Raw genomic sequence first — 27,708 nt, 5'->3', positions numbered from 1 at the left:
CAAGGCGAAGGCCGTGTAGCAGTGCTTCGTACTCGGCTTTGTTGTTAGATGCTTCCCAGAAGATTTGCAGTACGTATTTGAGCTGATCTCCCTTGGGGGAGATGAGTAATACGCTCGCACCGGCCCCTTCAAGTTTGAGGGACTCGTCGAAATACATTACCCAGTGTTCTGGCCGCTCGACTGGTGTTGGTACTTGATTTTCAGTCTATTCAGCTACGAAGTCGACCAAAGCTTGGGATTTGATAGCTGTCCTTGGCTTGAAGTCCAAGGTGAGAGCTCCGAGTTCAACTGCCCATTTGGAGATTCTACCCGTGGCGTCTCTATTGTGAAGAATTTCACCGAGCGGGAAGTCAAAGATGACTGTGATGTTATGCTCCTGGAAATAATGGCGCAGTTTTCGGGAGGTGAGCAGAATTGCGTATAAGAGCTTTTGTATCGGTGAATACCGAGTTTTGGAGTTCGAGAGAACTTTGCTGATGAAGTAGACAGGTCTTTGGACCTTGTAAGCGTGGCCCGGTTCAGACCATTCGACTACTATTGACGTGCTGACGACATGAGTAGTAGCTGATATGTATAGGAGCAAGTCTTCGTTCGAAGAAGGATCGTTGAGTACAGGAGGCTTTGACAGAAAGTCTTTGAGTTGTGTTAGTGCCTTGTCTGCCTCTTCCGTCCATTTGAACTTGTCCTAGCGTTTGAGAATCTTAAAGAAGGGTAGTCCCCGTTCTCCAAGTCTCGAGATGAACCGGTTGAGAGCGGCCATGCAGCCTGTGAGTTTTTGCACATCCTTGATGCTAGCTGGTGCTTGCATGTCTGTGATGGCAGATATTTTTTCCAGGTTGGCTTCAATGCCGTGATGGCTAATGATGAACCCGAGTAGTTTGCCGGAAGGTACTCCAAAGACGCACATAGTAGGATTGAGTTTCCATCAGAAAAGCGCGGAGACTGGAGAAAGTTTCCTCCAAATCTGCAATGAGTTCCTCCTGGTTTCTTGTTTTGACGACTACGTCATCGACATAAGCTTCAACATTGCGGTGAAGTTGCTTTTCGAAGCACATCTGTATGGCCCGTTGATAAGTTGTCCCTGGATTTTTTAGTCCGAAGGACATTGTTTTGTAGCAGAAAGCTCCGAAAGGTGTGATGAAAGCTGTTTTGGCTTGATCTTCTCCCTTGAGGCTTATCTGATGATAGCCGGAGTAGCAGTCGAGAAAACATAGTAAAGCGCATCCAGAGGTGGAGTCGACCACCAGATCGATCCTGGGGAGTCCGAAAGGGTCTTTTGGACAATGCTTGTTGAGGTCAGTGTAGTCGACGCACATTCTCCACTCATTGTTTTTCTTACGCACGAGCATGGGGTTGGCGAGCCAGTCAGGGTGAAAGACTTCTTTGATGAACCCTGCCGCGAGTAGCTTGGCCAACTCTTTCTTGATTGCTTCTCGTCTGTCTTGAGCGAATCTGCGAAGTCGCTGCCATTTTGGGGTAACTTTGGGATCAACATTCAGGGAATGCTCGATCAGCTCCTTGGGCACACCTGGCATGTCAGCCAGTTTCCAAGCAAAGGTATTGTGGTTATGCCGAAGGAAGCTGATGAGCGCGAGTTCCTATTTAGGATCTAGCCCTGTTTCGATCAGGGCTGTCTTGGAAAGGTCGCCCGTCTGGAGGTCGACTAGTTTGAAGTCTTGCTCGCTGGCAGGTTTCACCTTTGTAGACCCCGACTTGTTTTCTGGGATCACTAGTTCAGTTGGGTGGAGCTTCTTTGAAGCTATGAAGACTTGTTGCATGGGACTAGGTGCTTAAGAAGTCGCAGCAATTTCCACGGCTTCAGTGTCGCATTCATAGGATCGCCGTAGATCTCCTCGTAGCGTTAGTTCTCCCTTGGGGCCCGGCATTTTGAGTACCAAGTAAACATAATGTGGTATGGCCATGAACTTGGCAAGTGATGGCCTTCCGAGTATGGCGTGGTAAGATGTCTCGAAGTCGGCGACTTCAAATCTGATGTACTCGGCACAGTAGTGTTCTTTAGTTCCAAAGGTGACTGGAAGGATGACTTGTCGTAGTGGTATAGCTGCATTTCTGGGTACGATACCGTAGAAAGGTGAATCTGTTGGAGTAAACATTTCAGTGACGTCGAGGCACATCTTCCTCAATGTCTTGGCGAAAATAACGTTGAGTCCACTTCCACCGTCGATGAGTACTTTGGTTAACTTTGAGCCTACCACAACCGGATCGAGTACTAGGGGGAAACGGCCTGATTCTGAGAACTTGGTCCATTGGTCCTTTCTGCTGAAGGAAATGGGCACTTCTGACCATTTTAACGGTGTTGGATCCGTTGGTTCAATGGCCATGATCTCCCTGAGTACGAGTTTGTTGGCTCGCTTGGACGCGGTGCCTGGAATACCGCCAAAGATGACGTTGACAGTTTTTGAGGCGGTCTGGAAGTCGCCTTCTTCGTCTTCGTCGTTGTGGACTTTGTTCTTGCCCTTATCTTTTTTCTTGGTGTACTCTTCAGGGGGGGTGGTGCGGGTAAGTCTTGCATTACTCGGCGCATGCTATAGCAGTCTATTGCTGAGTGCTTACTAGTCGGGTGCCATGGGCACTGTTTTTTGAGTAGTTCGGTGAAGGTTGGCCCTTCATCATTTTTGCGAGATCCCTTTTTCCCAGAGGTGGTCATGGCAGCAACAGTGTTGTCGGGATTCCTTTTGCGGTTGTGATTACCCGAGAAGTTGTTTCGAGTATCATTGTGTCGAGTTCTATTTTGGTCATTGTTGTTGTTGTTGTCACGTCCACGATTACGGTGGGAGCCGAACTGTTCTTGCTCTTTGTCTTCTTCATCCGCCCACTACTGCACCATGACTTTGAGGTCTTTGACATTAGCTGGCCGTCGGCGACCAAAGTCTTGATATGTCCGTCGATCGTAGAGTCCATTCTGGAAGCATTCGATTACGTCTGTTTCTGTGATGTCAACTATGGTTGCCTTCTTTTCGAAGAAACGACTCAAGTAGTCACGTAAGGTCTCACCTTCTTTTTGCTTAATTTGACTTAAGTCAATCTTGTTGCCTGGTCTAGCCATGGAGCCGGCGAAGTTATTGGTGAAAGCCTTTGTCAAGTCTGCCCAAGAGTCAATGGACTTGGGTTTGAGTGACTCAAGCCAGGTCAGTGGTGCGGGTTCCATGCATATGGGGAAGTGGATGACTTTGGTGTCGTTATTACCCCCGGCTGCTTGGACGGCTAGTGAGTAGCATCATAGCCATTGAATTGGGTCTTGTTTGCCATCATACTTGGTGACTCCAGTCAGCTTAAACTTCTTGGGTAATTTTGTCCTCATTACCTGATTTGTGAAAGTAGGAAAATTGTTGTAGTTGTCGACTTCTCGTTCGTGCCAACTGTTGAGGATTTCTCGCAGATCACTAAAGCTTGATACTTCGTGGTTCTTCCGAGTAGGGCGAATACTTTTTACCGAGTTGGTGCAACTGACCTCTCCAACATCCTTATAGCGTGCTGGGGTCTTGTGCTTGCTTGGGCCTTGGATGTGTTGCCGAGGCTGGTTGACAACTTCATTGTCGTTTCTTGGGGCATTGTTGTTGTCTGCAGCTCCCCTGCTGCCTTCTTGGTGAGCTGTGATGCGAGGAATGGACGGAATTGGTGATTCTTTGTCAAGTAACTTGTAGGCTTGCTCCGCGAGTTGTGCGATTAGTCCATTGCCGCGCTGCACGAGTTGAGCTATGGCTTCGTTGTCCCTGTCTTGAGGCATCAACGTTGTTAAAAGATTAATTGAGGCGATTGCCGCAAGTGGAGTATTGTGCTCTTGAGCCTGAACTGCGTCGAAAGCCCTTTCAAGGTTTGTGATGGGAATATTTGTGGCCATGGATTGCCGTCGCTCGGCTCGAGTAGCGTTGCGCATCCTTCTTTGGTTTCTTTGCTCGGAGGTTTCATTGTGAGGAGCGTCAGCTGTACAATCATCTTCGGAAATGTTGTCGAGTTATGCTAATCGCCTGGGGGTTCTGTTCTGGCTAGTACCCGGGTTGTTATTTTGAGTAATAACAAGGACTTCCCTGTCCAGGTAGTAGCTTCCGGAGCTTGATGTTGCAATCTCTAGGGTACCCTAGGTGGTCTTTTATGTGGTAAGGGTCGTCGAGAATCAAGGAATCAATGGTGACGCAAGGAACACGATTTAGACAGGTTCGGGCCGCTAGATCGCGTAATACCCTACGTCCTGTGTGTTGGTTTGTATTGATGTATGTTCTGGTCCTGAGGGATCTAGAGTTGTCCTTGGGTGTCCTGGACTTGGGTGTTGAGGTATGACCTTGAGGTCTGACCTGCCGAGCTAGGTACCCCTGCCTTCCTTTATATACTCCAGGGGGCAGAGTACTAGTCGGATTACAAGGAGGAGTCCTCGTAGGAGTACTCGGGACTAATCCTAGTCGGATTACAAGGGAATCCTAGTAGGAGTCTTTCTTCCTTCCTTGCGGGTACTGGGGATGTATCCCCAACAAGCCCCCGGGCGCTTCATAGTCGAATGCAGCAGTCTTCGAGTAGTCTTGAGAACGCCGAGTAGTCTTGGTGCTCTTCGAGTACTTTGTCAGGCTGAATCTTTCAATGCTTCTCAAAGCTGCCATGAGGCTATGGTGTGCTCAAAGTCTTGATCAACATGATTTTGTAGTCTTCGTGTATGGAGGGCGGCGAAAGTCGCACTCCATATGGAGTAGCCCCCGAGCCTTAGATTGAATCATAGAATCAGGCTGAGGGTCAAAATCTTGAATCTTCCTCTTTCGACTTGAAAAAATCGATTGTTGGGTGTAGCTTATCAGCCCCCGAGCCTTGGATTGATTGAATAATCATCCCGAGGGTCTTGAATCTTCACTCAGGTCATCATTCGAGTAATCTTGCGGCGTCCAGCCCCCGAGCTTATACGCCTGGTAAGTCGTTGGAGCCACGTCGAGTGGTTTTGTGGCGTCCAGCCCCCGAGCCTGGGAGCTAGCTGAGCCACTAGAGATATTCCGAGTACTGATTGGTGCTTAGCCCCCGAGTTTGGGAACTAGCCTGTGCCGTTGGAGGCATGCTTAGTGGGCGTTGCGACGAGCGTCGTCGCCAAAGCTTGACTTGAAAGAAAAAATGCGTACATTATGTAGCATATTTGTAGGATTTTGAAACTGCTGAAATTTATCCAGTGATCAGTATGAAAGTTGTGTCAAGCTCTTATTCCGGTCATACTCTTCCCGAGTAGTTAGACTATTACGCTTAGGCTCTCAGTCTCTGGGTAGCCGTTGCCGCTGCGTGTGTGAGATCGGCCTCGTATACGCGTATGGGCTTTGGCGTGACAGATGCGCCTGAGGCTTTCACGAGTTAAGGCGTGTACTACTCGAGAAGAGTAGTGACCTTAAGAGAAGACAAAAGTGAGAGTAGTCGCTGCTGCAACGAGAAAGAGACTGCATGATTGCGAGTCAAGCTCTTGTTTCAGTCATACTCTTCCCGAGTAGTTAGCCTGTTACGCTTAGGCTCTCAGTCTCTAGGTAGCCGTTGCCGCTGCGTGTGTGAGATCAGCCTCGTATACGCGTATGGGCTTTGGCGTGACAGATGCGCCTGAGGCTTTCACGAGTTAAGGCATGTACTACTCGAGAAGAGTAGTGACCTCAACAGAAGATAAGGAAAATTCGTTGTTGCGATAAAAAGGGAGCGCGGTAGCGCGAAAGAGTTTCCTGCCCTCCGGTGAATAGAGCGCGCGTTGCGCGCAAGAGTTTCCGGCGAGTAGAGCGCGTGTTGCGCGCAAACGGAGAATAAGCCGGAAAATAATTTAGAAAAGTGACTTAGCTTGATTTGTGGATGATTGTTGACGAAGCCGTGACAGTTGTTGATGAAGCCGTAACGGTTGTTGACGACTAGTCAGAGGCGATTCTAACTAGTTGTCGGTGATGCAAAGTTTGCCCCGACTAATTTTTAGTCGAGACGAGTTGAAGTAGTCCGCCCTCAACTAGCCTTGTAGTCGAGACGAGTAGTGGAAGTAGTCGTTGGTGAGCGTCACGATGTGGTCAGAGTAGTCGTCGGCGAGCCGCCCGTAATAGTCGGCGAGCGCCGCGATGTACTCGGAGAAGTCGTCGGCGAGCGTAAGGACGAAGTACTCGTCAGCGTCTTGCCGAGCGAAGTAGTCGAGGAGAGTAGTCGAAGTCATTGCCGAGCCGCCCGTAGTAGTCGGCGAGCTCGCAACGTAGTTGAAGTCATTGACAAGCTGCCCGTAGTCGTTGACGAGCTGCCCGTTGCGGAGTCCGTGCGGGAACCGCGTTGAAGTCGAAACCGATTTGGATGCTGACTGGGGCCATCGAATCCGAGGCGAGTCCGACCCTAAATCCTGGACGTCGGCTGAGCCCGACCCTGTGAGGGAGTTGCTCCGCCTCGCCCGACCCTGAGTGGAAATCCGCCTCGCCCAACCCCGAGTCCTGGGGTCGGGAGCGCCGGACCCCTTGGAGGAGTAGCTCCGCCTCGCCCGACACCGAGTTCTGGGGTCGGGAGAGCCTGACCCTGTGGGAGGGTAGCTCCGCCTCGCCCGACCCCGAGGCCTGGAGTCGGCGAGGCCTGACCCTGTGAGAGGGTAGCTCCACCTTGTCCGACCCCGAAGTAGGCTCCGCCTCGCCCGACTCCAGGGCCTGGGGTCGGCGGAGCCCAACGCTTGAGCGAGATGTTGGAGTAGTCCGAGGCGAAGTCGAGTCCGACGCGTAATCGAACTAGGGCTTGACTTTGAAATCTTGATTTTTCCTGCTTACTTCTTCTGGTTTCTTCTGAGAGTCGACGATCTGGCGTCGGAACGGTCCCGAGCCTTCGGCGACGCAGAGCCAGGATCCGAAAATGAAGGTGGCGCCAGCTTCGATGAAGAAAACGGGCCTGATGATGACTTTTGCCATTGAGTTCTCGCTGAGAAACTCGACGAGACCCCCTACCTGGCGCGCCAGCTGTCGGTGTTTTAGACCGGCAACCCGTCTAGGGGTACCCTAGGTGGTCTTTTATGCGGTAAGGGTCGTCGAGAATCAAGGAATCAATGGTGACGCAAGGAACACGATTTAGATAGGTTCGGGCTGCTAGATTGCGTAATACCCTACGTCCTGTGTGTTGGTTTGTATTGATGTATGTTCTGGTCCTGAGGGATCTAGAGTTGTCCTTGGGTGTCCTGGACTTGGGTGTTGAGTTATGACCTTGAGGTCGGACCTGCCGAGCTAGGTACCCCTGCCCTCCTTTATATACTCCAGGGGGCAGAGTACTAGTCGGATTACAAGGAGGAGTCCTAGTAGGAGTACTCGGGACTAATCCTAGTCAGATTACAGGGGAATCCTAGTAGGAGTCTTTCTTCCTTCCTTGCGGGTACTAGGGATGTATCCCCGACAAGTGGGACACCCACTTGATATGGTAGGTTGTCTATATGGGCGACAAGGCGTGAATCGTAGTCGCGGTTAAGAAGAGGTGGTCTCAAACCTGGCCAATGTACGAATCTGCCTTGTGACGTTGAAGTTATTACCAATCCTTGGGCTGCACCAGATAACGGTATTTCTGGATGAGCCGAGTCGGAGTCGTCGTCTTCGGCGTGCCCGAGTTCAAGTTGAATTCGAGTAAGAAAATCCTGGTAGACTTCGGCTGTATTGCGGAGTCCGTGTGGAAACCGTTTCGGAGTTGAAGCCGAGTTGGGAATTGACTGGGACCGGCTAGTTCAAAGCGAAGTCGAGTCCGACGTATAGTCGAACTCGAAATTTTCAATTTTGAAATCTTGGTTTTTTCTAGCCCGATCTTCTGCTTTCTTCTCCTGAGCATTGATGATTTGGCGCCGGAACGAACCCGAGCCATCGGCGATGCAGAGCCAGGATCCGAAAACGAAGGTGGCGCCCGCTTCGATGAAGAAGACGGGCGTGATGATGACCGTTGCCATTGAGTTCGTGTTGAGAAACTCGACGAGCTCCCCTACCTGGCGTGCTAGCTGTCGGTGTTTTAGACCGGCAACCCGCCTAGGGGGTACCCTTGGTGGTCTTTTGTGCGGTAAGGATCGTCGAGAATCAAGGAATCAATGGTGACGCAAGGAACACGATTTAGATAGGTTCGGGCCGCTAGATCGCGTAATACCCTACGTCCTGTGTGTTGGTTTGTATTGATCTTGGATGAATTGGGGTTGTTCTTGAGGGGGGTCCCTGCCCGTCCTTATATACACGGGAGGGCAGGGTTACAAGTCCGAGTCCTAGTCGAGTACTATTACAGAGTTCTACTCGATATGGCCCGAGTAGTTTTTCATACACACACTCGACTAGTTCTAGTGGGATACGCCTATCCCTTGTCCTGATCATGTCCGAGTACGCCCCTTAGTGGGCCGTCCAAGGTCTACTCGTGGGCCTGGGGTGCGTGCCCGACAGCTAGTGCTTTTCAATTCAATCAAAGCGGTGAATCTAGGCATGCCTTATGAGTACATCCCAAAACCAAATGCTTGGAAGGATGGGAGGCAGATATTTGGGCGTGTGTTCTGGTGCTTCCCTCAGTGTGTCGAGGATATTCGGGCGTGCGTTCTGGTGCTTCCCTCAGTGTGCTGAGGCCTTTAGGCACTGTCATCCCATCTTCTCTATTGATGGTACATTTTTTATTGGCAAATATAAGGGCACACTTCTTATAGCCATATCTTGTGACGCGAACAACATGTTAGTTCCTTTGGCATTTGCATTGGTTGAGAGGGAGAACAATGACAGTTGGGGATGGTTCTTGAGACTAGTCCGGATACATGTGGTTGGGCCCGGCAGGGAGGTTGGTGTCATATCTGATAGGCACTAGAGCATACTAAATGCTGTGCAAGAGCAAATAGAGGGGTATCCACCTTTGCATCATCGTTGGTGTACTCGGCACCTTACCAAGAACCTACTTCAGAAGGATGGTGTGAAGGATAATTTTGAGCTATTTCAGGTTGTTGCTCGTCAGCTTGAGGACTATTACTTTCAGCGCAAGTTGGAGCAGGTCAAGTCCGCAACAAATGCAGAAGGTAGACAATGGCTCGCAGGTTTGATGGGAGATTTGGATAAGTGGACTAGATCTCACGACGCCGGTGGATGGAGGTACGAGTTTCAATGTAGCAACATGACGGAGTCATTCAATAAGTTGCTATTGGGGATATGTGGTATGCCCGTGAATGCAATCATTCAATTCACCTTCTACAGGCTTGTTGTGTGGTTCAATGAAAGACACGTCAAAGCAGAAGCGTTGTAGAGTGCTGGGGAGAGATGGGCTGAAAAACCAAAGAGACACCTAAGCATTGCAAATGAAAGGGCTGCCACACATGAGGTTCAAGGTTTTGACCTCACCACAGGGAATTATCAGGTGGAGCATATGGGCGGGACAACATCTGATGGTGAGATCCGAGAGTCGAGGATACATGTGGTAGTCCTCCGAGATTTCAAGTGCACTTGTGGTAAGCCAAGGCAGTACCACTTCGTATGTTCTCATTTCGTGGCAGCAGCTAGGCATCACAACTTTGATATCGAGAGCATGATACCTCATGAGTTCAGTGTAGACATGCTTGTGTGCACATGGAGCCCCCGCTTCGTGCCTTTTCGGGATCCTATAGAGTGGCCTTCATATGATGGGCCAAAATACATTGCGGATCCAGCTTACCGTTGGAACAAGCGTGGATCAAGGAAGAGGACGAGGCACAAGATGACTATGGATCAGGTATCTAAAAATGCTTTTGGCCCCCTAAGTGGGTTTTGGTGTTGATGACGCGCACAATTAGGGGACTAACATGCTTATTGAGTGTTTAAAAGATTTCAAGGTCAAGAGAAGGCAAAGGCATACAAAACAAATCTAAAAGAAGCACAACATACAAGGCAAGACGGCGTTGATCTCAAAAGAAGTTTCAATTCATCTTTTCTATTTTGAATTTGAGTTTAGAAACGTCGTACTATAAAGAAGGATGCGGATGGATTGTCTTGGGATGCAAAGGTGTTCCAATGAGATGCTAACCAAATTTCACGGAGATGCTATAAAGATGCTAACCAAAATCTTGAGAGACGCAAAGCACTCACGGACACAGCCCTTACCTCAAATTTCCGATCCCTGTCGGAAGTTCTGACACTGTGACGGAAGTTCCGAGAGGCGTCGGAAGTTTGCAGAAAGTCCCGACAGGGACTCTCTGTCTGCCTAGTTGATCCCTGTTAGAAGTTCTGACAGTGTGTCGGAAGTTCCGACAAGGGGTCGGGAGTTTCTGGAAACTCCCGACGGGAGTCCTCTATCCTGCTGAGGTGTCCCTATCGAAAGTTCCAACACTGTGTCGGAAGTTCCGACAGGTACATTACCAGCACAGTAACGGCTAGTTTTTGGGGACTGGGTATAAATACCCCTATACCCCCTCATTCATTTGCTGCTGCCCTAACTCGAGACAAACACCCTCAAGCATTGATTACTCACTTCCTCACTCCCCTTTGAGCCAAATCCTTGAGTCCTTGAGCTAGGGTTTGAGTGAGAGTGAGATTGAGAAGGTGTGTGACTTGAGGGTTGAGTTGAAGTCCGAGAAGTTCATCTTAAGAAGCATCTCCGGCTCTGATCCGTGTTTTTTACTCTTGAAGCTTGCTTCTAGACGGCTAGGCGTCGCCTGTAGAGCGCCCTCTTTGTGTGGTGCACCCGGGAGTGTTTATATTACCCAATCCTTTGTGGATTCAATAGTAAGTGACTCGATCTTCCTTCGTGGTTGATTAAGGGAGGTAAAGGGTTAGTGAGGACCCGGCTCTTTGTGAGATCCTCAACGGAGACGTAGCTCTCTTAGTGAGAGTGAACTCCAGTAACAAATCTTTGTCTCGCTTGTTGTTGTATTCTTAACTATCCTGTTCCCTAGACGCTTGTTTGTATCCGATCTCCTTATTTGTGTAGTTCCTAGCTTGCTCATCACTTGGAGTAGCCTCTACACGTTATTTACAATACTTTGATTCAAATAGAATTGGCAGAATCAGCATTCATTTTGAATTTCGCTCTGCTCCTTGTATCCTGTCGGAAGTTCCGACCCAGTACCGGAAGTTCCGATGCGTTGGAAGTTCCGGAACTGCGTCAGAAGTTCCGACAGTTCTAATACCGCTGCGAGTTTTTAGGAAAAAAATTGAAGTGTGCCTATTCACCCCCCCCCCCCTCTCTAGGCATCACAAGACCCTTTCAATATCCAGAAGAATGAGGTATGGTAGAGCAACAACATTTCTTACTGACCCCGAGCAGAACGAGTGCGAAAAGTGCGGTAGACTAGGCCATAATTCACGCACTTGCCATTGATAGATTAGTGAGGTGCGACTAATGGTTCTTTTCATTACTTCATATGTGTCTTCTTCACTCAATTAATTATGTGTGTCTTAATTTATGATTGTAATAGTGTCATTTACATGTACATTTCTAACTTTATGTTTCATTGTTTACTGATTTTACATGTCATTGACTTTTTGTAGGATGGCACAATTCCACCTACTCGACCACGTCTACGACCAGACCCACCGAGGACGTCACATAGCGGGGGGGGGGAGGTAATAATCTACACATGTTGATCTAATTTTTGTAAGTGTACACGTGTTGTTCCTCAAATAACGGAAGACTTTGTTTGTTTGCATGCAGGTCCTTCCGCTCCTTCGCTCTAGAGCCCACGATGGGTTCTTGGCGTTGCAGTACGATGACCGCTACACTCCTTTACTGAACATGGTGGGCCTAGATGTCATCTCGTTTCAAGTTCGTCATGGGTTGCCCAAGTTCAACTCAGCGGCCATAACTGCATTGGTTGACAGGTATTATCTTGCATCTAATTCCTCCGTTCATGTTCAATTTTTTGTGTCCTTACCTATTTGACAAGTAATATTTGTCTAAAATGTAGGTGGCGGCCCGAGACTCACAGCTTTCACCTACCTTCCGAAGAGATGACAGTGATGCTACAGGACTGTCAGAAGATGCTAGGTCTGTCGATTCGCAGCAACGTAGTGATTGGGCCATGTGTGTCAGAGGGTTGGAGAGCACGAGTAGCGGCCTTCCTTGGTCGTGAGGTTGAGGATCAAGGGGCTCGCACATCTGGAGTACTAATCTCCTAGCTGTGGGAACACTTCGGAAATTGCCCCCAGGACACGGATGCGGAGACGGTTGGGCACTACTGCAGGGCGTGGATCCTGCACCTGTTTGCCTGCATTCTTTTCCCAGATGCCACGGGTGACACTGCATCTTGGATGTGGATCCACTGCCTCACTGACTAGCAGTAGGCGGGTCAGTACAGTTGGGGCTCAGCTGTGCTGTGTTTCCTTTACCGGCAGCTGTGCGAGGCGTGCCGTCGGAGTTCGGCCTCAGTATCAGTTGGTGGGTGCGTGTACCTATTGCAGTTGTAGATGTGGGCCCGTCTACCAGTTGGTCGACCTGAGGTTATGGGTCGTCGACCATGGTTCCCAGGTCAGCCACAAAGACGGCAGCCGACGTGGGCGTACCTTTGGGACCAGGTTAAGGTTGGCCACATGAGGTTGGAGCGGGCGTACCTAGATTACATCAATGAGCTAGACGCGCTCATAGCTTATAGTGTAAGTAAATTTTATTTCTAATGATTCTTTCTATTGCTTTAGTATAACAGCTAACATCTTGTTTCGACATGTTGCAGGTAGATTGGCAGCCGTACGAAGGACAGGGGGCACTTGCTTTTGCTGTGAGCGTCATGTGTGCGAGCGACGACAATTTATACGGGATGAAGTGCCCTCTGGTATGTTTCTATGCTATCGAGTTCCACATGCCTAATTGAGTAGCACGTCAGTTTGGGATAAGGCAGATTTGGCCAACTTCTGCAATCTCGACTAGAGTGGATTTACACAAGTAGGTGTTTTGGTATTTCAATTATCTCGTGATGGTCCATTACCATTAAGTAAAGTTTGGCAACTCATAACATCTAACGTGACGTGCAGGGTGGATCGTAAGAAGAAGAGGAAGGTCTCTGAGTGGCACGAGTTCCACCAGGCTTACATTGAGCAATGGGATCAGTTCCACGACAATGTGGACGAGAATGACGACCCGCACACAAACAGTGAGTACAGGCGATACCAGACTTGGTACTAAGGTGCGACGCGTAGCAGGTTGAGGGTACAATGGACACAAGATGACTACACCGACATCCAGTCGTCCGACGATGAAGACACGGTGTACGACCAAAATACTCGTGCAGGAAGGCAGGTGGAGACAGGACCAATCCTGGATAGGATGGTAAGTCAATTGCCTTACTTTTCTATGTTAAGTTACTTAGTGATTAGTGATTTAGTGAGTTAGTTAGTTAGTGACTTAGTGCCATTCATCATTTATTGATTTAGTAGTTTAGTAGCTTAGTGACTTAGTGACTTAATCATTTAGTGGTTTAGTGACTTAGTGAGTTAGTAAGTTAGTGAGTTAGTGGTTTAGTGACTTAGTGACTTCATCATTTAGTGGTTTAGTGACTTAGTGAGTTAGTGACTTAGTGAGTTAGTAAGTTAGTGACTTAATCATTTAGTTGTTTAGTGACTTAATGAGTTAGTGACTTAATCATTTAGTGGTTTAGTTACTTAGTAAGTTAGTGACTTGATCATTTAGTTATTTAGTGACATAGTGACTTAGTGACTTAATCATTTTGCCAAAATTTGTTACAGGGTCGTACCCTCCAAAGCTCAGTTAGAGACATTGAGCATTTCCGTCCTAGAGTTACGGATTACGAGACACGAAGTTTTCTAGACGTAAGATTCAAAATATTCTTTCAAATACTTTGTTAATACGTTACATTCTTTCATTTAACTAGTTTTTGCACAACAGCGACTGTCAAGTCGGCTTCACTGTGCGGCTGCTCATTGTGGTTGTAGGACAGCCACGACGCTAGACGTGCACATTACATCCCCACGCGGAGGAGGCGTTGGTTCGTCTAGGCAAGGCCCGTCAGGGTCCAGAGCAATTGCGTCCGAGGATGATGACGATGACGACGACAACGGGGACCAGAGGCCCGAGGAGCTTGACCCGTCTCAACTGCAGGACGCTCCCTTGACTCAGCCTACACAGGTTGTAGGCACTAGACTACGTCGTCCACGTTCTCCTTACACTCCAGGCACCGACGCTATTGGTCAAAGGGTAAGGGTAAGACTAGGAGGCGGTGAGGGTACTATTGTGGACTTTATGGTAGATGCTAGTGTACTATTATGGACTTTATGGTAGATGCTACTGTACTATTATGGACTTTCATTATCGACTGTTTGGGACTTTCATGGACTTTATGGACTTTTATTATGGACTATTGTGTATTGGACTTTCATTATTTAACTATTGTGTGTATGAACTATTGGGGGACTTTCATTATGAACTTTGTGGACGTTCATTATGAACGGATGTTTATTGTTAACTATTCTGGACTTTCATTGTGAACTATTGTGTATATGGACTTTCGTTGTGAACTATTGTGTATATGGACTTTCGTTGTGAACTATTGTGGATTTTTATTATGAATGTGCCATATGATTGTATGTTTGTATTTAGGTTAAGTATTCATCTCATAATTGTGTATGGATTGCATAAAAAAATAGGGAAAATTCTGCCGAAATTTCACTAAGAAGTATCCTTTTCATTTTCTGCGAAAATTTCACTAAAGAGTACAACTTTAAAGTGCATTACGTCGTAAAATAAATATACGTCGTCGATCACTTGCATGCCCATACTTAAAGTGCATTACATGACAACATAATGAAAAGTCCCATTGTAGACAATATTGTTCATAAATAAATCATAAAACTAGAAACTAATGAAGACTACTGAGTGCAACGAGACCACTTTCCCTTCCTCAAGGTATCGGGATTCTCCTTAATCGCTGCTTTCGCTCGGCGCGCATGCTCAAACTTCCTCTCCCTGACTTCCCTTTCCGCAGCAACACGCATCCTTTCCTCCTCTTCCTTGTGCTCCTTTCCTGTAGTCTACTCTCTGAGGCTCTTCTCCATCATCTCCTTCCTCTCTGCATCCCAGCATAACATATCCTCCATCTCCTTCTTGTTTTCAGGATTGATCTTAGTGTCGATCCACTGCTCAAAATCACAGAGCGGTGGAGGGGTCTGCAACAAATACAATTGTTAGAAAAAAACCATGGAAAATAATTATAACACAACAACAATTCCTTACCAACTTGTTAATCCGGCGCTGACGAAGTGTAGGCTCAAACTCAAAGTTGGAACACATCCAATACCTCTGCCTATACGTGTCATGTTCATCAGACTTAGCTACCTTGCAAGGATCGCCGCAAAAGCACATAGGCACTAGAACACCACTAGGCAGAGGCAATGGGTCGAAGGCATTTCCGGTCAGCTTGGCACCATAACTACAATTTAGTTTACTTCGTTGTAAGAACCGAAAGCAATTAACAATAAACCTACAATTAGGGTTTCCCATTTGATCCAAAATAATGAATACGTAACATAACTACGTGCGCTGAGGTTAACTTGGTTTCCTAGCTTTTCCACGACTCGGCATCCTACGGTTGCATGAAACCCTAAGTTCAAAAATCCAACTAATATATAGCGAATCGATGTGAAAAAAGCTACGAGGAAGAGAGATGATACCTTGCTCTTCAAGATCCACGGACCAAATTAAAGTTTCTTAGATCAAATATGCCAATTCGTAGTATAGGGCGAAGTGGGGAGAGAAAAAATCCGAGAGGGAGGAGAAAGAGGAGGAAGAAGGTTTGGGCAGGAAGAAGAGGCGTGGCCCTTATGTTGGAAGCTTGGCGCCAAGCCAGCCTGGCGCCAAGCCTCCGCCACGTTAGATGCCTCGTCAGCCGCAACGGCTAGACCTTGGCACCATGGAGGTTGGCGCCAAGACGTGTTACCTTGGCGCCAAGCTATGGGTCCATTTTTTTCCGTCCAGGGCGTGTGGGCCAGATCTGTCAGCGGCACAGGTGATGGCGCCCTGGCGCAAGGCGCCTTCGGTGTCAGCTGTGCGGGAGGAAGAGTGGGCCGTATGCCCGTATGGGCTGACTGCTCCTGGGCCGACAAGCGAGGAAGTTTGGGTCGGGCCAGAGGTAGCTTTCGGCCTGGGAAAGAAACGAATATGAGAGGGGAAAAGAAAAGAGAAGAAGAGAAATGGGCAAAGCCCCTTTAATAATCTTTGTTGCCCACTTAAATAGATAATATATCCAGAGATTAAACCTTAGGCCCCGTTTGGATCATTGGAATTGAATTCCATCCTAATAATCATAATTTAGACACAAATTAATTAAGCTAATATAATTGTATGTGGAATATAGTTGCATATTATAGTTGGTGATATGGGAGAGATACTTGTATGCTGCACTTCTACTATAGAGAAGCGAATCTAAAAGCGTGCTATAAGAATTGAATTCCATTCTAATAACCATAATCTATAGAATCAATTTCCATCTCCCACCCCATGAATTTAAGATAGGCTTATATCTAAACTTTGGAAAGTTGTAGAATGCCACATTCCAACATAAATTAGCCTACTCCATTAAATAGATTCCAATTCCTTGGACCCAAACGGGACCTTAATCTAAAACTAATTATGCACTGACGAACTTACTCGAATTCTGCAAATGGTTTTTCCAAATTCATTTTCCATACAATAAACACGATGCAACGATGCATCAAGCAAGATTTATAACCTATAATTGCTTAACAATTCATTTGTAAAATATTATCTACTCTTGCTCATGATTTCTACCAGAATTATAACTACAGCTAGTATGTTTCTATCAAAATTTTAGATTCTTGCAAAATTAGTAAATTAGGGTGTTACAGTTTTAAAGAGTACCTAAATAGAACATGTAGAGCTGCTGAAATACTTTGACTTCATTTCGCTTGCAGATTTCTGAACGGATCAAAATTGTTGATTTCTGGCAAGTGTCAGCAGAGAGTGCCCAGTTGATATGCTGGTTTCAAACTTCTATTTAAATTATGGATATTGCACAAATCAGAGGCTATGTTCCAATAAGAGTCCGTAGCAGATCAGCGCATGCACTAGCAGCAATTGGGTCATTGGGTGCAAGTGTTCGTGTTATAGGTACCATATCAGATGACTCCATGTATCCAGTACCTTGTTGCCATCTACTCCCTCCGTTCCAAATTGTAGGTTGTTTTAATTTTTTATGCATAATTTTTACTATACACCTAAATATAATGTATATCTAGATGCATCATAATATTTATGAATCTAAAAAAATCAAAACGATCTAGAATTTGGAAGAATTTGGAACAAAGTAAGTATTATATTGATCAAATATTAAGATATTTTTGTGCAATAACATGACCTCCGGGTCAAGAAAACAAGAGCAACCAAATAATACAGATTTTGCAACGTCGTTACATATTTACAAATCGATTTGCTTGCGAATGCAAGCACACATTTGGCGCAAAATATGCCAAATTGATGGTGCTCCATTTTCTTCATACACTAGTACACCTACTGTACCCAGCCAGAACACAGTACAGCAACCAGTACAATCCACAGCATACACGAGCAATTTAATTGAACGTTTGGGCATGCTGCTGATACAGGCTACCCTATATACATATTTACATAGTCTTACTGTCATCGAGTAAAGATGTAAAGGCGTGCGTCCTAAGAGCTACTGTGCATTCCCTGCTGGGCCCTGAGAAACCTCATTAAGTCAACATAAACGTCGTCTTTTGCCTTCATGCTCATGATGAAATCAATGTGGCCATAGTCACCAATGTACAGCAGTTCTGGCGTGGACCTCAACTCTCTGATGGTGTGCTCAACATCTGTGATGTCAGCCAGTGCATCAAGACCTCCATATCCCATCCATATTGGCAGTGATTCCGGTATGCTGCTTAGATCGAATGGAGGAGGGTGCAGCTGGCCATAGCGCCCTAGGTTCCCCACCCATCCGTAGTCGTATTGTGCAAATGTGCCTTTCCTAATCACTGCATGGCGAAACAACAAAATGATTTGTGTTAGAATGAAATTATAAACAATAATACACTTCAGTAGCACTGACAAATAACAAATCGACAATACCTTGCAGGCTTGCACTATTGTGGTGTATGATTTGCAGAAACTGCAAACTGTATAGACAATTTAAGAATCAGACAAGAAAACATACTCTGGAAAAGATGACGCAGATTTTTTGTTGACGATGGATGGGGTTCATACTCCAAATAATAGTCAATCCGGGATGAATTGAAGCAACAGTTTTCACCTAAAATAAAGGGTGTTTAATTTTCCAAATAAAGGGTGTTTAAAAATTCAACAAATCATACATCAGACCAAATATGCCACAGCACATAAGCAAACACACTAAAATGTTTAATTTTCCATTAACATTCATTCCAGTGTGATCAATCCGGGTCTCTGTATGGGGATAACATTGATGTAGCCTTCCAATAAAGATAAATTAAAATATTAGACAGTTGATTTTCTTTGAAGACCCTAATTTGTGTGCCACCGTATAAGAAATGCTAAAAGAAGTAATTGTTCGTTTGCTGTACCATACAAATACCACCACTATTGAAGATTAAGAGTTTATTATTCTTAGAAATATCTATTTGAAAATCATGATGATTTTTCAAATCGAAGTGTGCTATGTTGCGACCTAGTGCATGCTCCAAAATCAGTCCTTCCTTTCATCACACTGAAGAGAAGCTTACTGGAAATTATTTCCATCCTTTGCTCAGTAAACTAGCTACTTGCTGACGAAATGTCACTATATAGATAGCTTTCAGCACTGTCTACATGTAAGAGTTATTCATTCAGCAAAAAATGCCACCAACTGCTTAAAGCACAGTCCCATTCTAAGCGCAGAAACTCCTTTGCTCCAACAACTCTCCTCAAGTATGGCTGTGTTTTTTATGGAGCCTCACCGAATTTGGCTTCAGTTTTGGTCCTGACAAGAGATGAGTTGAAAATGTGGGGCTTAGCAGGGGTGCATGGTATTTCCTACCGAGTGGCCCTAGCGCCTGAGACAGGCCTGGTTTTAGGTCTGGGGTCAGCTAGTTCTTGGATCACGGGCAATCTTGTAACCTGACTAGTACGAGTGTTGGGTGCATGCCTTCGGGCATGTGTTTCTGTGGGTGTGTTTGTAAGGGTTCTCTACCCTTTTCTTCTTCTTAATACAAAGATACACAGCTCTCCTGTGTGTTCGAGGAAAAAACAAAGATGTGCGCCTGACACCATGCTGAAATACTTCAACTTTACCTTACAGCCTACTCCCTATGCAACTGTACAAGTTGCATGATGTATCCCATCCTATGAATTTACCAAGTACTGGGCTAATTCTCCTCTTCATTTTTTTTTTGGTGAAACGAGCCATCAGTATGTGAAGTTGATTCTTTGCTTCTTATGCAACATAAAGCTGCATGGCTCCATGAAAAGTGACTAGAGGTGAATGTGTGAGAGAGGACACTAAGTGAAATTTTTAGGGAAGAATGGGAACATGGTGCTTAACTAATCCTTGAGTCAAGCAAGTCGAGAGGCATAGGCTATTATGTCTTTGAACTGCCTCACTGTCCAGGAAACAATCTATAGGCCTACTACATATGTAGAAATTTTTATCAAAGGGTGAAGCTAATGTGAAAGGATGTTTGTGCACCTTCCTGGAGCAAAAACACAGACAGGGGCAAACTCAGAGGTCAGAATCACACATGCATGCATGCACCCATATACTAGTGCAGTTGAAAATGTATAAGCTCAGAAACACTTCAGAAATGCAGCCCATCTTCTGATATATATAGTTGCCATGTATCTAGGGCGCTTGGGCCTTGGAGCCAGCCCAACAGGGTCAGCACATGGTCCAACAAGCCCAACCCACCCACAAAAGGGGCGTGCTACAGTAACCGCGGGTACTGAAGCACAGCTGCCGCCGCGAGCCCGTCTAGGTTAGGGTTGAGGAAGAGTCTAGAAAATAGGATTGCTTGTAATTCAAGTCGAGTTAGATTTGCTTGTAATTCAAGTCGTCTCCTCCCCATAAATATGAGGGGAGGGGCAATAGATTCAATAAAGTAGGAAAAGGGCTTAGTCCCATCCTACCTTTTGCTAAGGTCATCTAAAACAGCCTCCTAGCCTCCTGCGCCTCCCCCTAGGTTACTGTTCGTGAACAGTAACACCTCCACACCGCTGACCCTCCATGGCCGCCGGCCACCCTCTCCTCCCTCCCCAATAATCCACATATCCTTTAAGCATGGCAGCATGGATCATAAAATGAAGCAAAGTGGCAGTCATTCAGCGTTGTAGTGCTTATATATATTACAGAGGCCAGGGGTGGAAGATGGTTATGGCCAGGGCTTTTGTATTTTCCCTTTGAGTAACAGTGGTTTGTGCAAAGTAATTAGCCACTTATATTGCTAATGGTTGACACATAATGTTATGTTCCTGATATATTGGGAATGCCAACATTCTACTACTCTACCAAGCATAACTTATCTTCGGACCATATACATTAGGATTCTCAAAATCTCAATCAATGCAAATTAAGATCTCAAGTAGTAAATAAGAAATTTATGTGGCAATGCAAACCTGTTATTGAAGATAACATACTGTTGCAGTCCAAACTTTCAGCATCGCACAAAGAATCTAATATTTGTACACCCATTTCGCTGCTCATGGAGTCAGTTAAATAAGATTATAATCACACACAAGGGAAAAGGAGAAGTCAGGTAAAGAGGCGCCGTACCTGCGGAAGTTCAACTGATGGATACCCATAGTAATAAGCATCTGTGGAAAAAGGGCACTTTAAGTCAGTTCAGAAAGTTGATGGCATATACTTGGTCGATTTTTTTAGAGCATAGTATATCACCTGGTCAAGATGCATGGCAACTGCTCTAAGAACAAAACTAGCACTGACGTGATCAAGGTAAGAAATGGGGCAAAGAAGTGCAGCAGAGCTAATCATTTTTACTATTTCAGGCTTTGTAAATGCAGCCAGACCCATAATAGTTCCCTACAGAAACCAATGCTTGTTAGTTATATACTGGCAATAGTTGACTCATCAAACCCAGTAGCAGGTGTACCTGTGAATGTCCCACATAAAAAATTTTAGACTGTGTAACTGTATAAACATAGCTTAACATTGCCACAAGGTCATATTCAGCAAGGTCTTGCCAACTCCAATCCCAGAAAAGCTGCAAAAATTGCCAGATAATTCAGTAAGATCATACAACAAACCATATATTTGATCACAGTTGGAAAGCACTTCATGCTTCATGGTTGTTGCTTAAAGCACCATAGGCACTAGACTGGCGTTCCATATAATCTTATCAAAATAATTGCACAGATCTATTTTTCTTTAGTGGCTTCCACCTTCCAACATAGTCTCACTCCCATCATGTTTTGCTAGCATGCAGTTCAGTGATTGGAATGTCGGGAGGTTTATAATTTATGTTCTTTGTTTATGGAGAGTTTACAGTGTGACTTCCTATTGGAGTACATTCACCTTGTCATGAACAGAGAGAGTAGAATGGCCTTTACTCCAACGTGTACCACGGACATTTCCAATCCAAACATCAAAACCATTATCAGCAAGGATATATCCAAGCGACTGTTCATTGGAGTTTATGAACCACGTGTCTCCACCCTGTCCAGGATTTGGAGAAAGTAAAACAATTTGAGAAAAGAATGATGGCAGGAAAGCAAAGGTAATGTCATGATGTAACTGAAGCTAAAAACTACATTATCCAAAGAAATATTCAGATATGTCAGGGTGACCACAATCTTGATATGATAAGGTCTATATCCAAAAAAAATGCATATGGCTGAACAAGAAGAAACCTGAAAAAGACCATGCTGAAGAAAAACTGGAGGTCCAGCATTATCTGCTACTCGATTTTTGCCATGCGGAATATGCTGGAGAGACAAAAGGAAGCCATCACCCGTTTCAACCTGCAAAAAAGCTAAGTTAACATCCTTGAGAATAAAAAAGAGCAGCAGACAGACTTAGCTAAATTAGTAACAGAAGAGTTTTCTGTCAGAGATTAGACTTCTTACTAAATGAACTTAAACAGCAGGAATGGTGGAAAAACACAGAACGCAAGAAGATGGAATGGTGGAAAAACACAGAACGCAAGAAGGTGGTCATGATGTTAAGGTTCTTGGCAAATTTCCTCCAAGAAAAATCAAGTCTTAATAAGTTCTGATAAGTTACAAGCTTACATGAGAAACAAGATAAAGATTCAGCTCCTTTTTCCCTTAAAAGAAAAAAATAATTGCTTGAAGAAAATTGGCTTGCAGCTAAACATCAGAAAATGGTCCAATATATTTAGTAATTACAATGGGGATGCCATTATCCTGTAATATGACTTGAATAGTTGGCACGAGTAAACTGGTTGTGATGAAGCTTAAAGAGTGAACAGGCAACATAAAACCATGGAAGGCATGTGACGCAACATAGAATATAAAAGAGCGCACAAGCAAGCCCATAGGTGTAGGAGATGAATGTGAGCAGCATTTGGTTCACGTTTCACAGTTTGCACGTGCACGCAGTGGTTCCCAGATGTTGTGATTGCGACCACAAGTTTCTTGTCCCTTGAAACTGGGCCACAACACTCAAATTAGAAAAGTGTACGCAAAGTCTGTCAGAAATATTGTTGTTTGCTTGGAGTGGAAAACAAGGATAGAAGCTACTTTGCTCTGATTAGTGTAGATGAGTTAGTAATGGAAGCCATTAGCTTATCTTATTGAGACATGCCTTCACATGTTGCCGTTGCGTTCCGTTTCTCGGAAAGGGACCTGAGACGCAGAGTTCGGTGGTCGTAGGCAACTCCAATTCGAGTCCCCGCTTTGGGCTTTGGTTGGGTAGTCAATGGCAGGGACAAGAAACACTCGATGTCTTGCCTCTCTGAAATCAATCGTCACCTAGTCATGGGCAATCAACCGAACCTGGTTGGGATGCTAACGATTCGGTCCCGAACAATCAAGCACAAACTAAGAAAGAACCAATCCTCGGCTGCAAGAGACAGGAAGAAAACGAAGAAATCAAGAACAAGCAGAGGGAATGACGTACGTACGGTGTGCTCGGTGCACGGGTAACCCTGCGGCAGGAGCAGCTGCTGGCAGAGGCCGCCGGCGGCCGCGCGTGGGGGGACGCGTCGCAGCGCGTCGGTGGCGAGGGAGGCGCGTGCGCCCCCGGCGAGGAAGCAGAGGAGCAGGAGGAGGTGGTGGTGGCGCGGGGCCGCGGCGAGCGCTCCTCCTGGGCCCACCATCTCCGCCGCCGTTTGCTTCCTCCCCTGTGGAGAGACTGGGGAAACTGGGGAATCGGATTTGGATGCACCCGACGTCCCGACCAGACGCAAACCGGATGGACCAAAAGAAAGGAAAAGGTGCGTTTTTAATGTCCGGTTTAGGGCGCCTTTGGTACAGCTCCAAAAACGGCTCTTGGAGCTGTTTTTGCCGGAGCCAAGCCAAACACCAAAAAAGGAAAAGGAAACGGCTTCGACCGAGAAGCACTCCGAAGCCGGAGCACTTTTTGCGCTGCACGCACGGAGCCGAAAAATTGGGCTCCAACGGCTCCTTCCCACTTGCGCCAGGGAGATGGCCCACAAGTTTCTCAAAATTACACCAATTGCCACCGCAAATAACAGAGGCGCTAGGCCTTCAGGCCTCCGCACGCGCTTTCTCTCGCCCCGTGCCGCTTTCTCACCTCGCGCAACAGCAGCGCCAGCCGCGCCATGTCCCAGGGCCGGCGCCCAATGGCGGCGCGCAGGGAAGGTCCTCCGGGCAGTGAAACCGGCGGATCGAGCCTTGCTGACCTCGATCCGGGGGTTGGGGGCGGCAGAGGCGCCGCATCTCAGCCGGATGCGGCCCTTCCCGGACTGGCAGTGGCCGGCCAACGGCGAGCGCAGTAGGCGGCCGGCCAGTCCGGGGGTGAGACGGCTCACCAAGCATCGACGGCGGGCGGAGGAGTGTGGCCCGGCGGCGGGGCCCCCTGTGCTGTCGGCGGCGCCCCCCTTGCTGTCGACGGTGGGCTGCTTGCTGGTTCGATGGCGGGCGGCGGAATGGGGCCAGCTTGGTGGAGCAGCACAGCGGCGACCGCAGCTCTCGGGCCGAAGTGGATGTCTAACATATTGGCGGCGGCGCCGGCGGCAGCATCGGCGGCGAACGAGTTCGAAGAGGCAATGTCGGTGCCAGTTTGAGGAGCCTCTGCTCGCCGTGGAGGAGGACGCGGTGGCCGAGCACCTAGAACACCAGCGCCGATTCCTGCTGCCCCTATAACCGTGGATGATGGAAGGTAAAAGTTATTGAGCTATTTTTTTATCCCAGACAACCCACAAAGGGAAGTCTCATCGAGCTGGGTTTAGAAATTTTAAGGAATTACAATCAAAAGTCTGTGAGATTTGTAATTGAGTAATTGAAGCATCCTGAACAATGTACTGCAAAAAGGGTAACCTGCAGAATTTACTCAAAAATACTTCTATGAAGGCATCATAAGTTGATTTGTTTCATCTCTGAAGGGAACATACGCACTTACAGAAATTAGTTTGATGCATCTTGTCCAGTAGTAGTCCAATCTGATATCCTTCTTAAGCCTTGAAGAGATGCTTTACCCTATTAATTTTTAGCCATCTTATTTTTGAGTTTTGAAATAAAAATTCATACCTGGCAAATAAAGCACTGAGGCGTCGGAGGCGCCATAACCGAAGCATGTTAAGCATCCTATAGGCAAGACCATTTGCGTCCTTTTTAAATAGTAGCCCAAATGATTGATACGGAATTGTTGAACAAACATCAAATATGAACCAGGAGGAGATATATCTGCATACAGGCTATTCTCAGTTTCATGGCAATTGTTATTTTTAGTGCATGCTTCTAGTAGGTATGACATAGTTAAGATGGAGATGCTGACCTAGCTGCAATCCTTTTTTGGATTATCCACTAGAAGATACGACTTCTGATCCAGATATGCTATAAAAAAAAGTGAGAATGATATCTATTGCAAAGAAGCTATCGATAATGTTCTCAACCAGAAAAAGTTCCCATGAGAGATGTCTCAGAAATTGTATGTCTTACTTGTTATTTGGTGCTTACGGTACTGATTTGCAACAGAGACGCCGCTTGGTGTGATGAGAACACTAGAATAGTCTGTGAGATTTTTGCAGACGAAGTTCAAAAAGGAAATCGATCAAGTACTCATTTGAATAAGACAGGCTATAAGAATGTCATCCAAAGGTTTCATGAGAGGACCAGTACTCTGTATACTAGAAAACAATTCAAGAATAAATGGGATAAATTGAAAATTGATTATGGAATTTGGAAGCAACTGACCAAGGAGACTAGCATAGGATGGGATGAATCAGAAAAAAATATAGTTATGCCAGACAGTTGGTGGAAGGAAATAGCAAGAGTAAGTGCAAGTTATTTTTCATGCTTAACAATGTTCCATTGTTTTGGTGAATGATTTATTTCCATACTGATAATTATTCCTTGCATTACAGAAAGTAAAGGGATGTACTAGATTTAAGCACAGAGGGCTCCAAAATGAGGAAAGCTTGGGAATTATGTTCGAAGATCTTCGTAACACCGGGGATGATCATTGGTGTGCTTCTAGTGGTGCAAGACCTTCTCAAACAAATTTGGATTGTGATGCTTCTCCCATTAACCTTGATGATGAGGATGAAGCTGACAATGACGATGACAGTGAACCAGAGGAGGTGACACCTACTAGTGTGAGAGGGAAGAGAGGTAGAGTGGCTGATAACAAGAAGGGAAAGAAACCTAAGACAAGTGGAGGTCTTTGGTTTCAAGAACAAATGGGCAAGATTGTGGAGATGAATGAGCGAACAACTGCATCCTGTGAGTCCATTGCGAAGAGGGAGGACAAATCTGGTTGTTCAATCCAGGATGTCATGGCATTGGTGAAGGAATGTGGTGCTGTTCTAGGAACAAATGAACATTTCATTGCATCACTTGTTTTTACCAAAAAAGCTGAAAGAGAGATGTTCATGACATTGGACACACCTGAAGAGAGATTTGATTGGTTGACTAGAAAGCATGATTGGATGACTAGAAATGATGTGCCTAAGTAGAGCAACCACTGTATCCTTGCAATTAGTGCTATTTATTTGTTGTTCTAGTTTAATGGTTTGTAATATGTAGGCTTTGTATGACTTTCCATTGCTACTATTTGGAGTTGTAATAATGATATTGTTTTAATGATTATTCTTTGTGTAATGAACAGATCTGATTATTCTTCTCATGAGACTGATGAAAGTGATTCTGATGATGATGAATGGACTGTGAAAACTCTTGCATTGTTGAGGGGTGCTCAAAATATTCAATTTATGACTGCTATGTGTGGCGGGCTCCCTTCGGATCTACTTGGTTAAACATGGTTAAGTCGCCTAACATGCGACACCGATGCCTTCGCCAAGTTAACACGAAGTGCCGTCGGATTTCCTCCGATTTAACCACTTGAACAGGACCGAGTTAGCAAACTCACACGAAGGTGAGTGGTTCCAGAGAATACAACAAGTCCACCGAGTTAAACAACTTGACCATTTAGTTTGGTTATAAAGCAACATCAGAGTTTTACAAGGTTCAAAAGAAAACAACAGAAGGTAAAACAGCAAGCGGAAGCTAAACGCAGGGGTCGGACGTCCTTGGTGAGGCCAGCCAAGACATCAGTGATCCCTCTCCTCGCCGTCCGAGGAGGGATCCCACTCGACCGTCCAACCCGGAGGGAGCTGGGGCGGCCAAGTGCCCACGGAAGAAGGCTCGGGAGCAGCAACTTCACCTGTAAAACAGGAGCCACAACAAGGCTGAGCTACTAAGCTCAACAAGACTTAACCGACAGGGAGTAACTACTCCACCACTTCTAGACATGCAAGGCTCTTTGGCTGAGGGGGGAGGGGGTTTGTTGCCAAGAAGCACTAAGTGAAACCCTATTTTCAAGTTTTAGCTCCGGTTCTAAGTTCATTATCCGGTCTAAGTTTTGCAACCTATTCTAAGCAATCATAGAACCAACCAAAGGTATATATATCATCAACAAAACCATGTCATCAGATGCCTTATTTACTCAGGGTGACAAAGCGATCAAGCAGTCTCAAACTGTGAGAGGCAGACGAATCGATTCGAGTTTCTTAACCATGCATGGCGAACCTAATCTCACGACATCCGCGCACCACAAGGGCCGCTTCTGTGTCGGCCGTCCCCATCAATTCCCAGGCGCGTGTCAGGTCCAAACTTCCCTTGGCATGCAATGCTCTACAGTCCCGGCCTCTATCATACTGTGACTGCACTTGCACCCACATGATGCACCATGGGAACCTCGTTCTAGGGACAGCAGGGGTATAAGCCACGCCCTAGTTCAATCAGGTACTAGGCTTCCCCATCCCATACTAGGTATGAGATTAGTACCTTCAAACACTTGATCACGAACACCACCACTGTCGGGCCTTAGCAAGTTTCATAAACAGACGGGGCGATCAACCGACCACCAAAGAGTTACCTCAACCCTGCCCCGTCCATCGTCCTTATAGTTGTAACAGAAGGGTAGACATCCAACTCCTACAACTCGCGAGTGACAGGAAATCACTCGGCTTTTACCGTCTCCTATTTAAGCAAAGCATCTACTCGGTCCAACAGCTAGTGTTCAGATCATGGGAGCTAAGTCATGCATCTAGGGTTCCAACCAACTCCTATACGTAAATGCACAAGCATGTTTAAGGAAGGCATGCGCAAGTTTGGCAAAACATAGGGGATTCATGCATCCGGGGCTTGCCTTCAAGCGAGAAGGAAGGAAGCTGC

The 27,708-nt window shown here is 46.2% G+C and overlaps 1 protein-coding gene across 1 annotated transcript; it reads right to left on the bottom strand.

The window, feature by feature from the left end:
• Window positions 1-17,270: 17,270 nt before the first annotated feature.
• LOC101785302 (triacylglycerol lipase 1) lies at window positions 17,271-23,257 on the bottom strand. The gene is made up of 9 exons (XM_004956218.3): window positions 22,974-23,257; window positions 21,739-21,849; window positions 21,404-21,544; window positions 20,982-21,092; window positions 20,768-20,911; window positions 20,645-20,685; window positions 20,488-20,567; window positions 18,080-18,175; window positions 17,271-17,900 (listed from the first exon to the last, which is right to left on the bottom strand). The coding sequence occupies exons 1-9, from the start codon at window positions 23,166-23,168 to the stop codon at window positions 17,575-17,577; spliced, it is 1,245 nt and encodes a 414-aa protein (XP_004956275.1). The 5' UTR covers window positions 23,169-23,257; the 3' UTR covers window positions 17,271-17,574.
• Between the last annotated feature and the right edge of the window lie 4,451 nt (window positions 23,258-27,708).

The sequence above is a fragment of the Setaria italica genome, chromosome II, assembly GCF_000263155.2.
Source record: "Setaria italica strain Yugu1 chromosome II, Setaria_italica_v2.0, whole genome shotgun sequence".
In the NCBI taxonomy this organism is placed as follows: domain Eukaryota; kingdom Viridiplantae; phylum Streptophyta; class Magnoliopsida; order Poales; family Poaceae; genus Setaria; species Setaria italica.
Note: the sequence above shows the minus strand (reverse complement) of the source record. Positions and strands in the feature narration are given on the sequence as shown.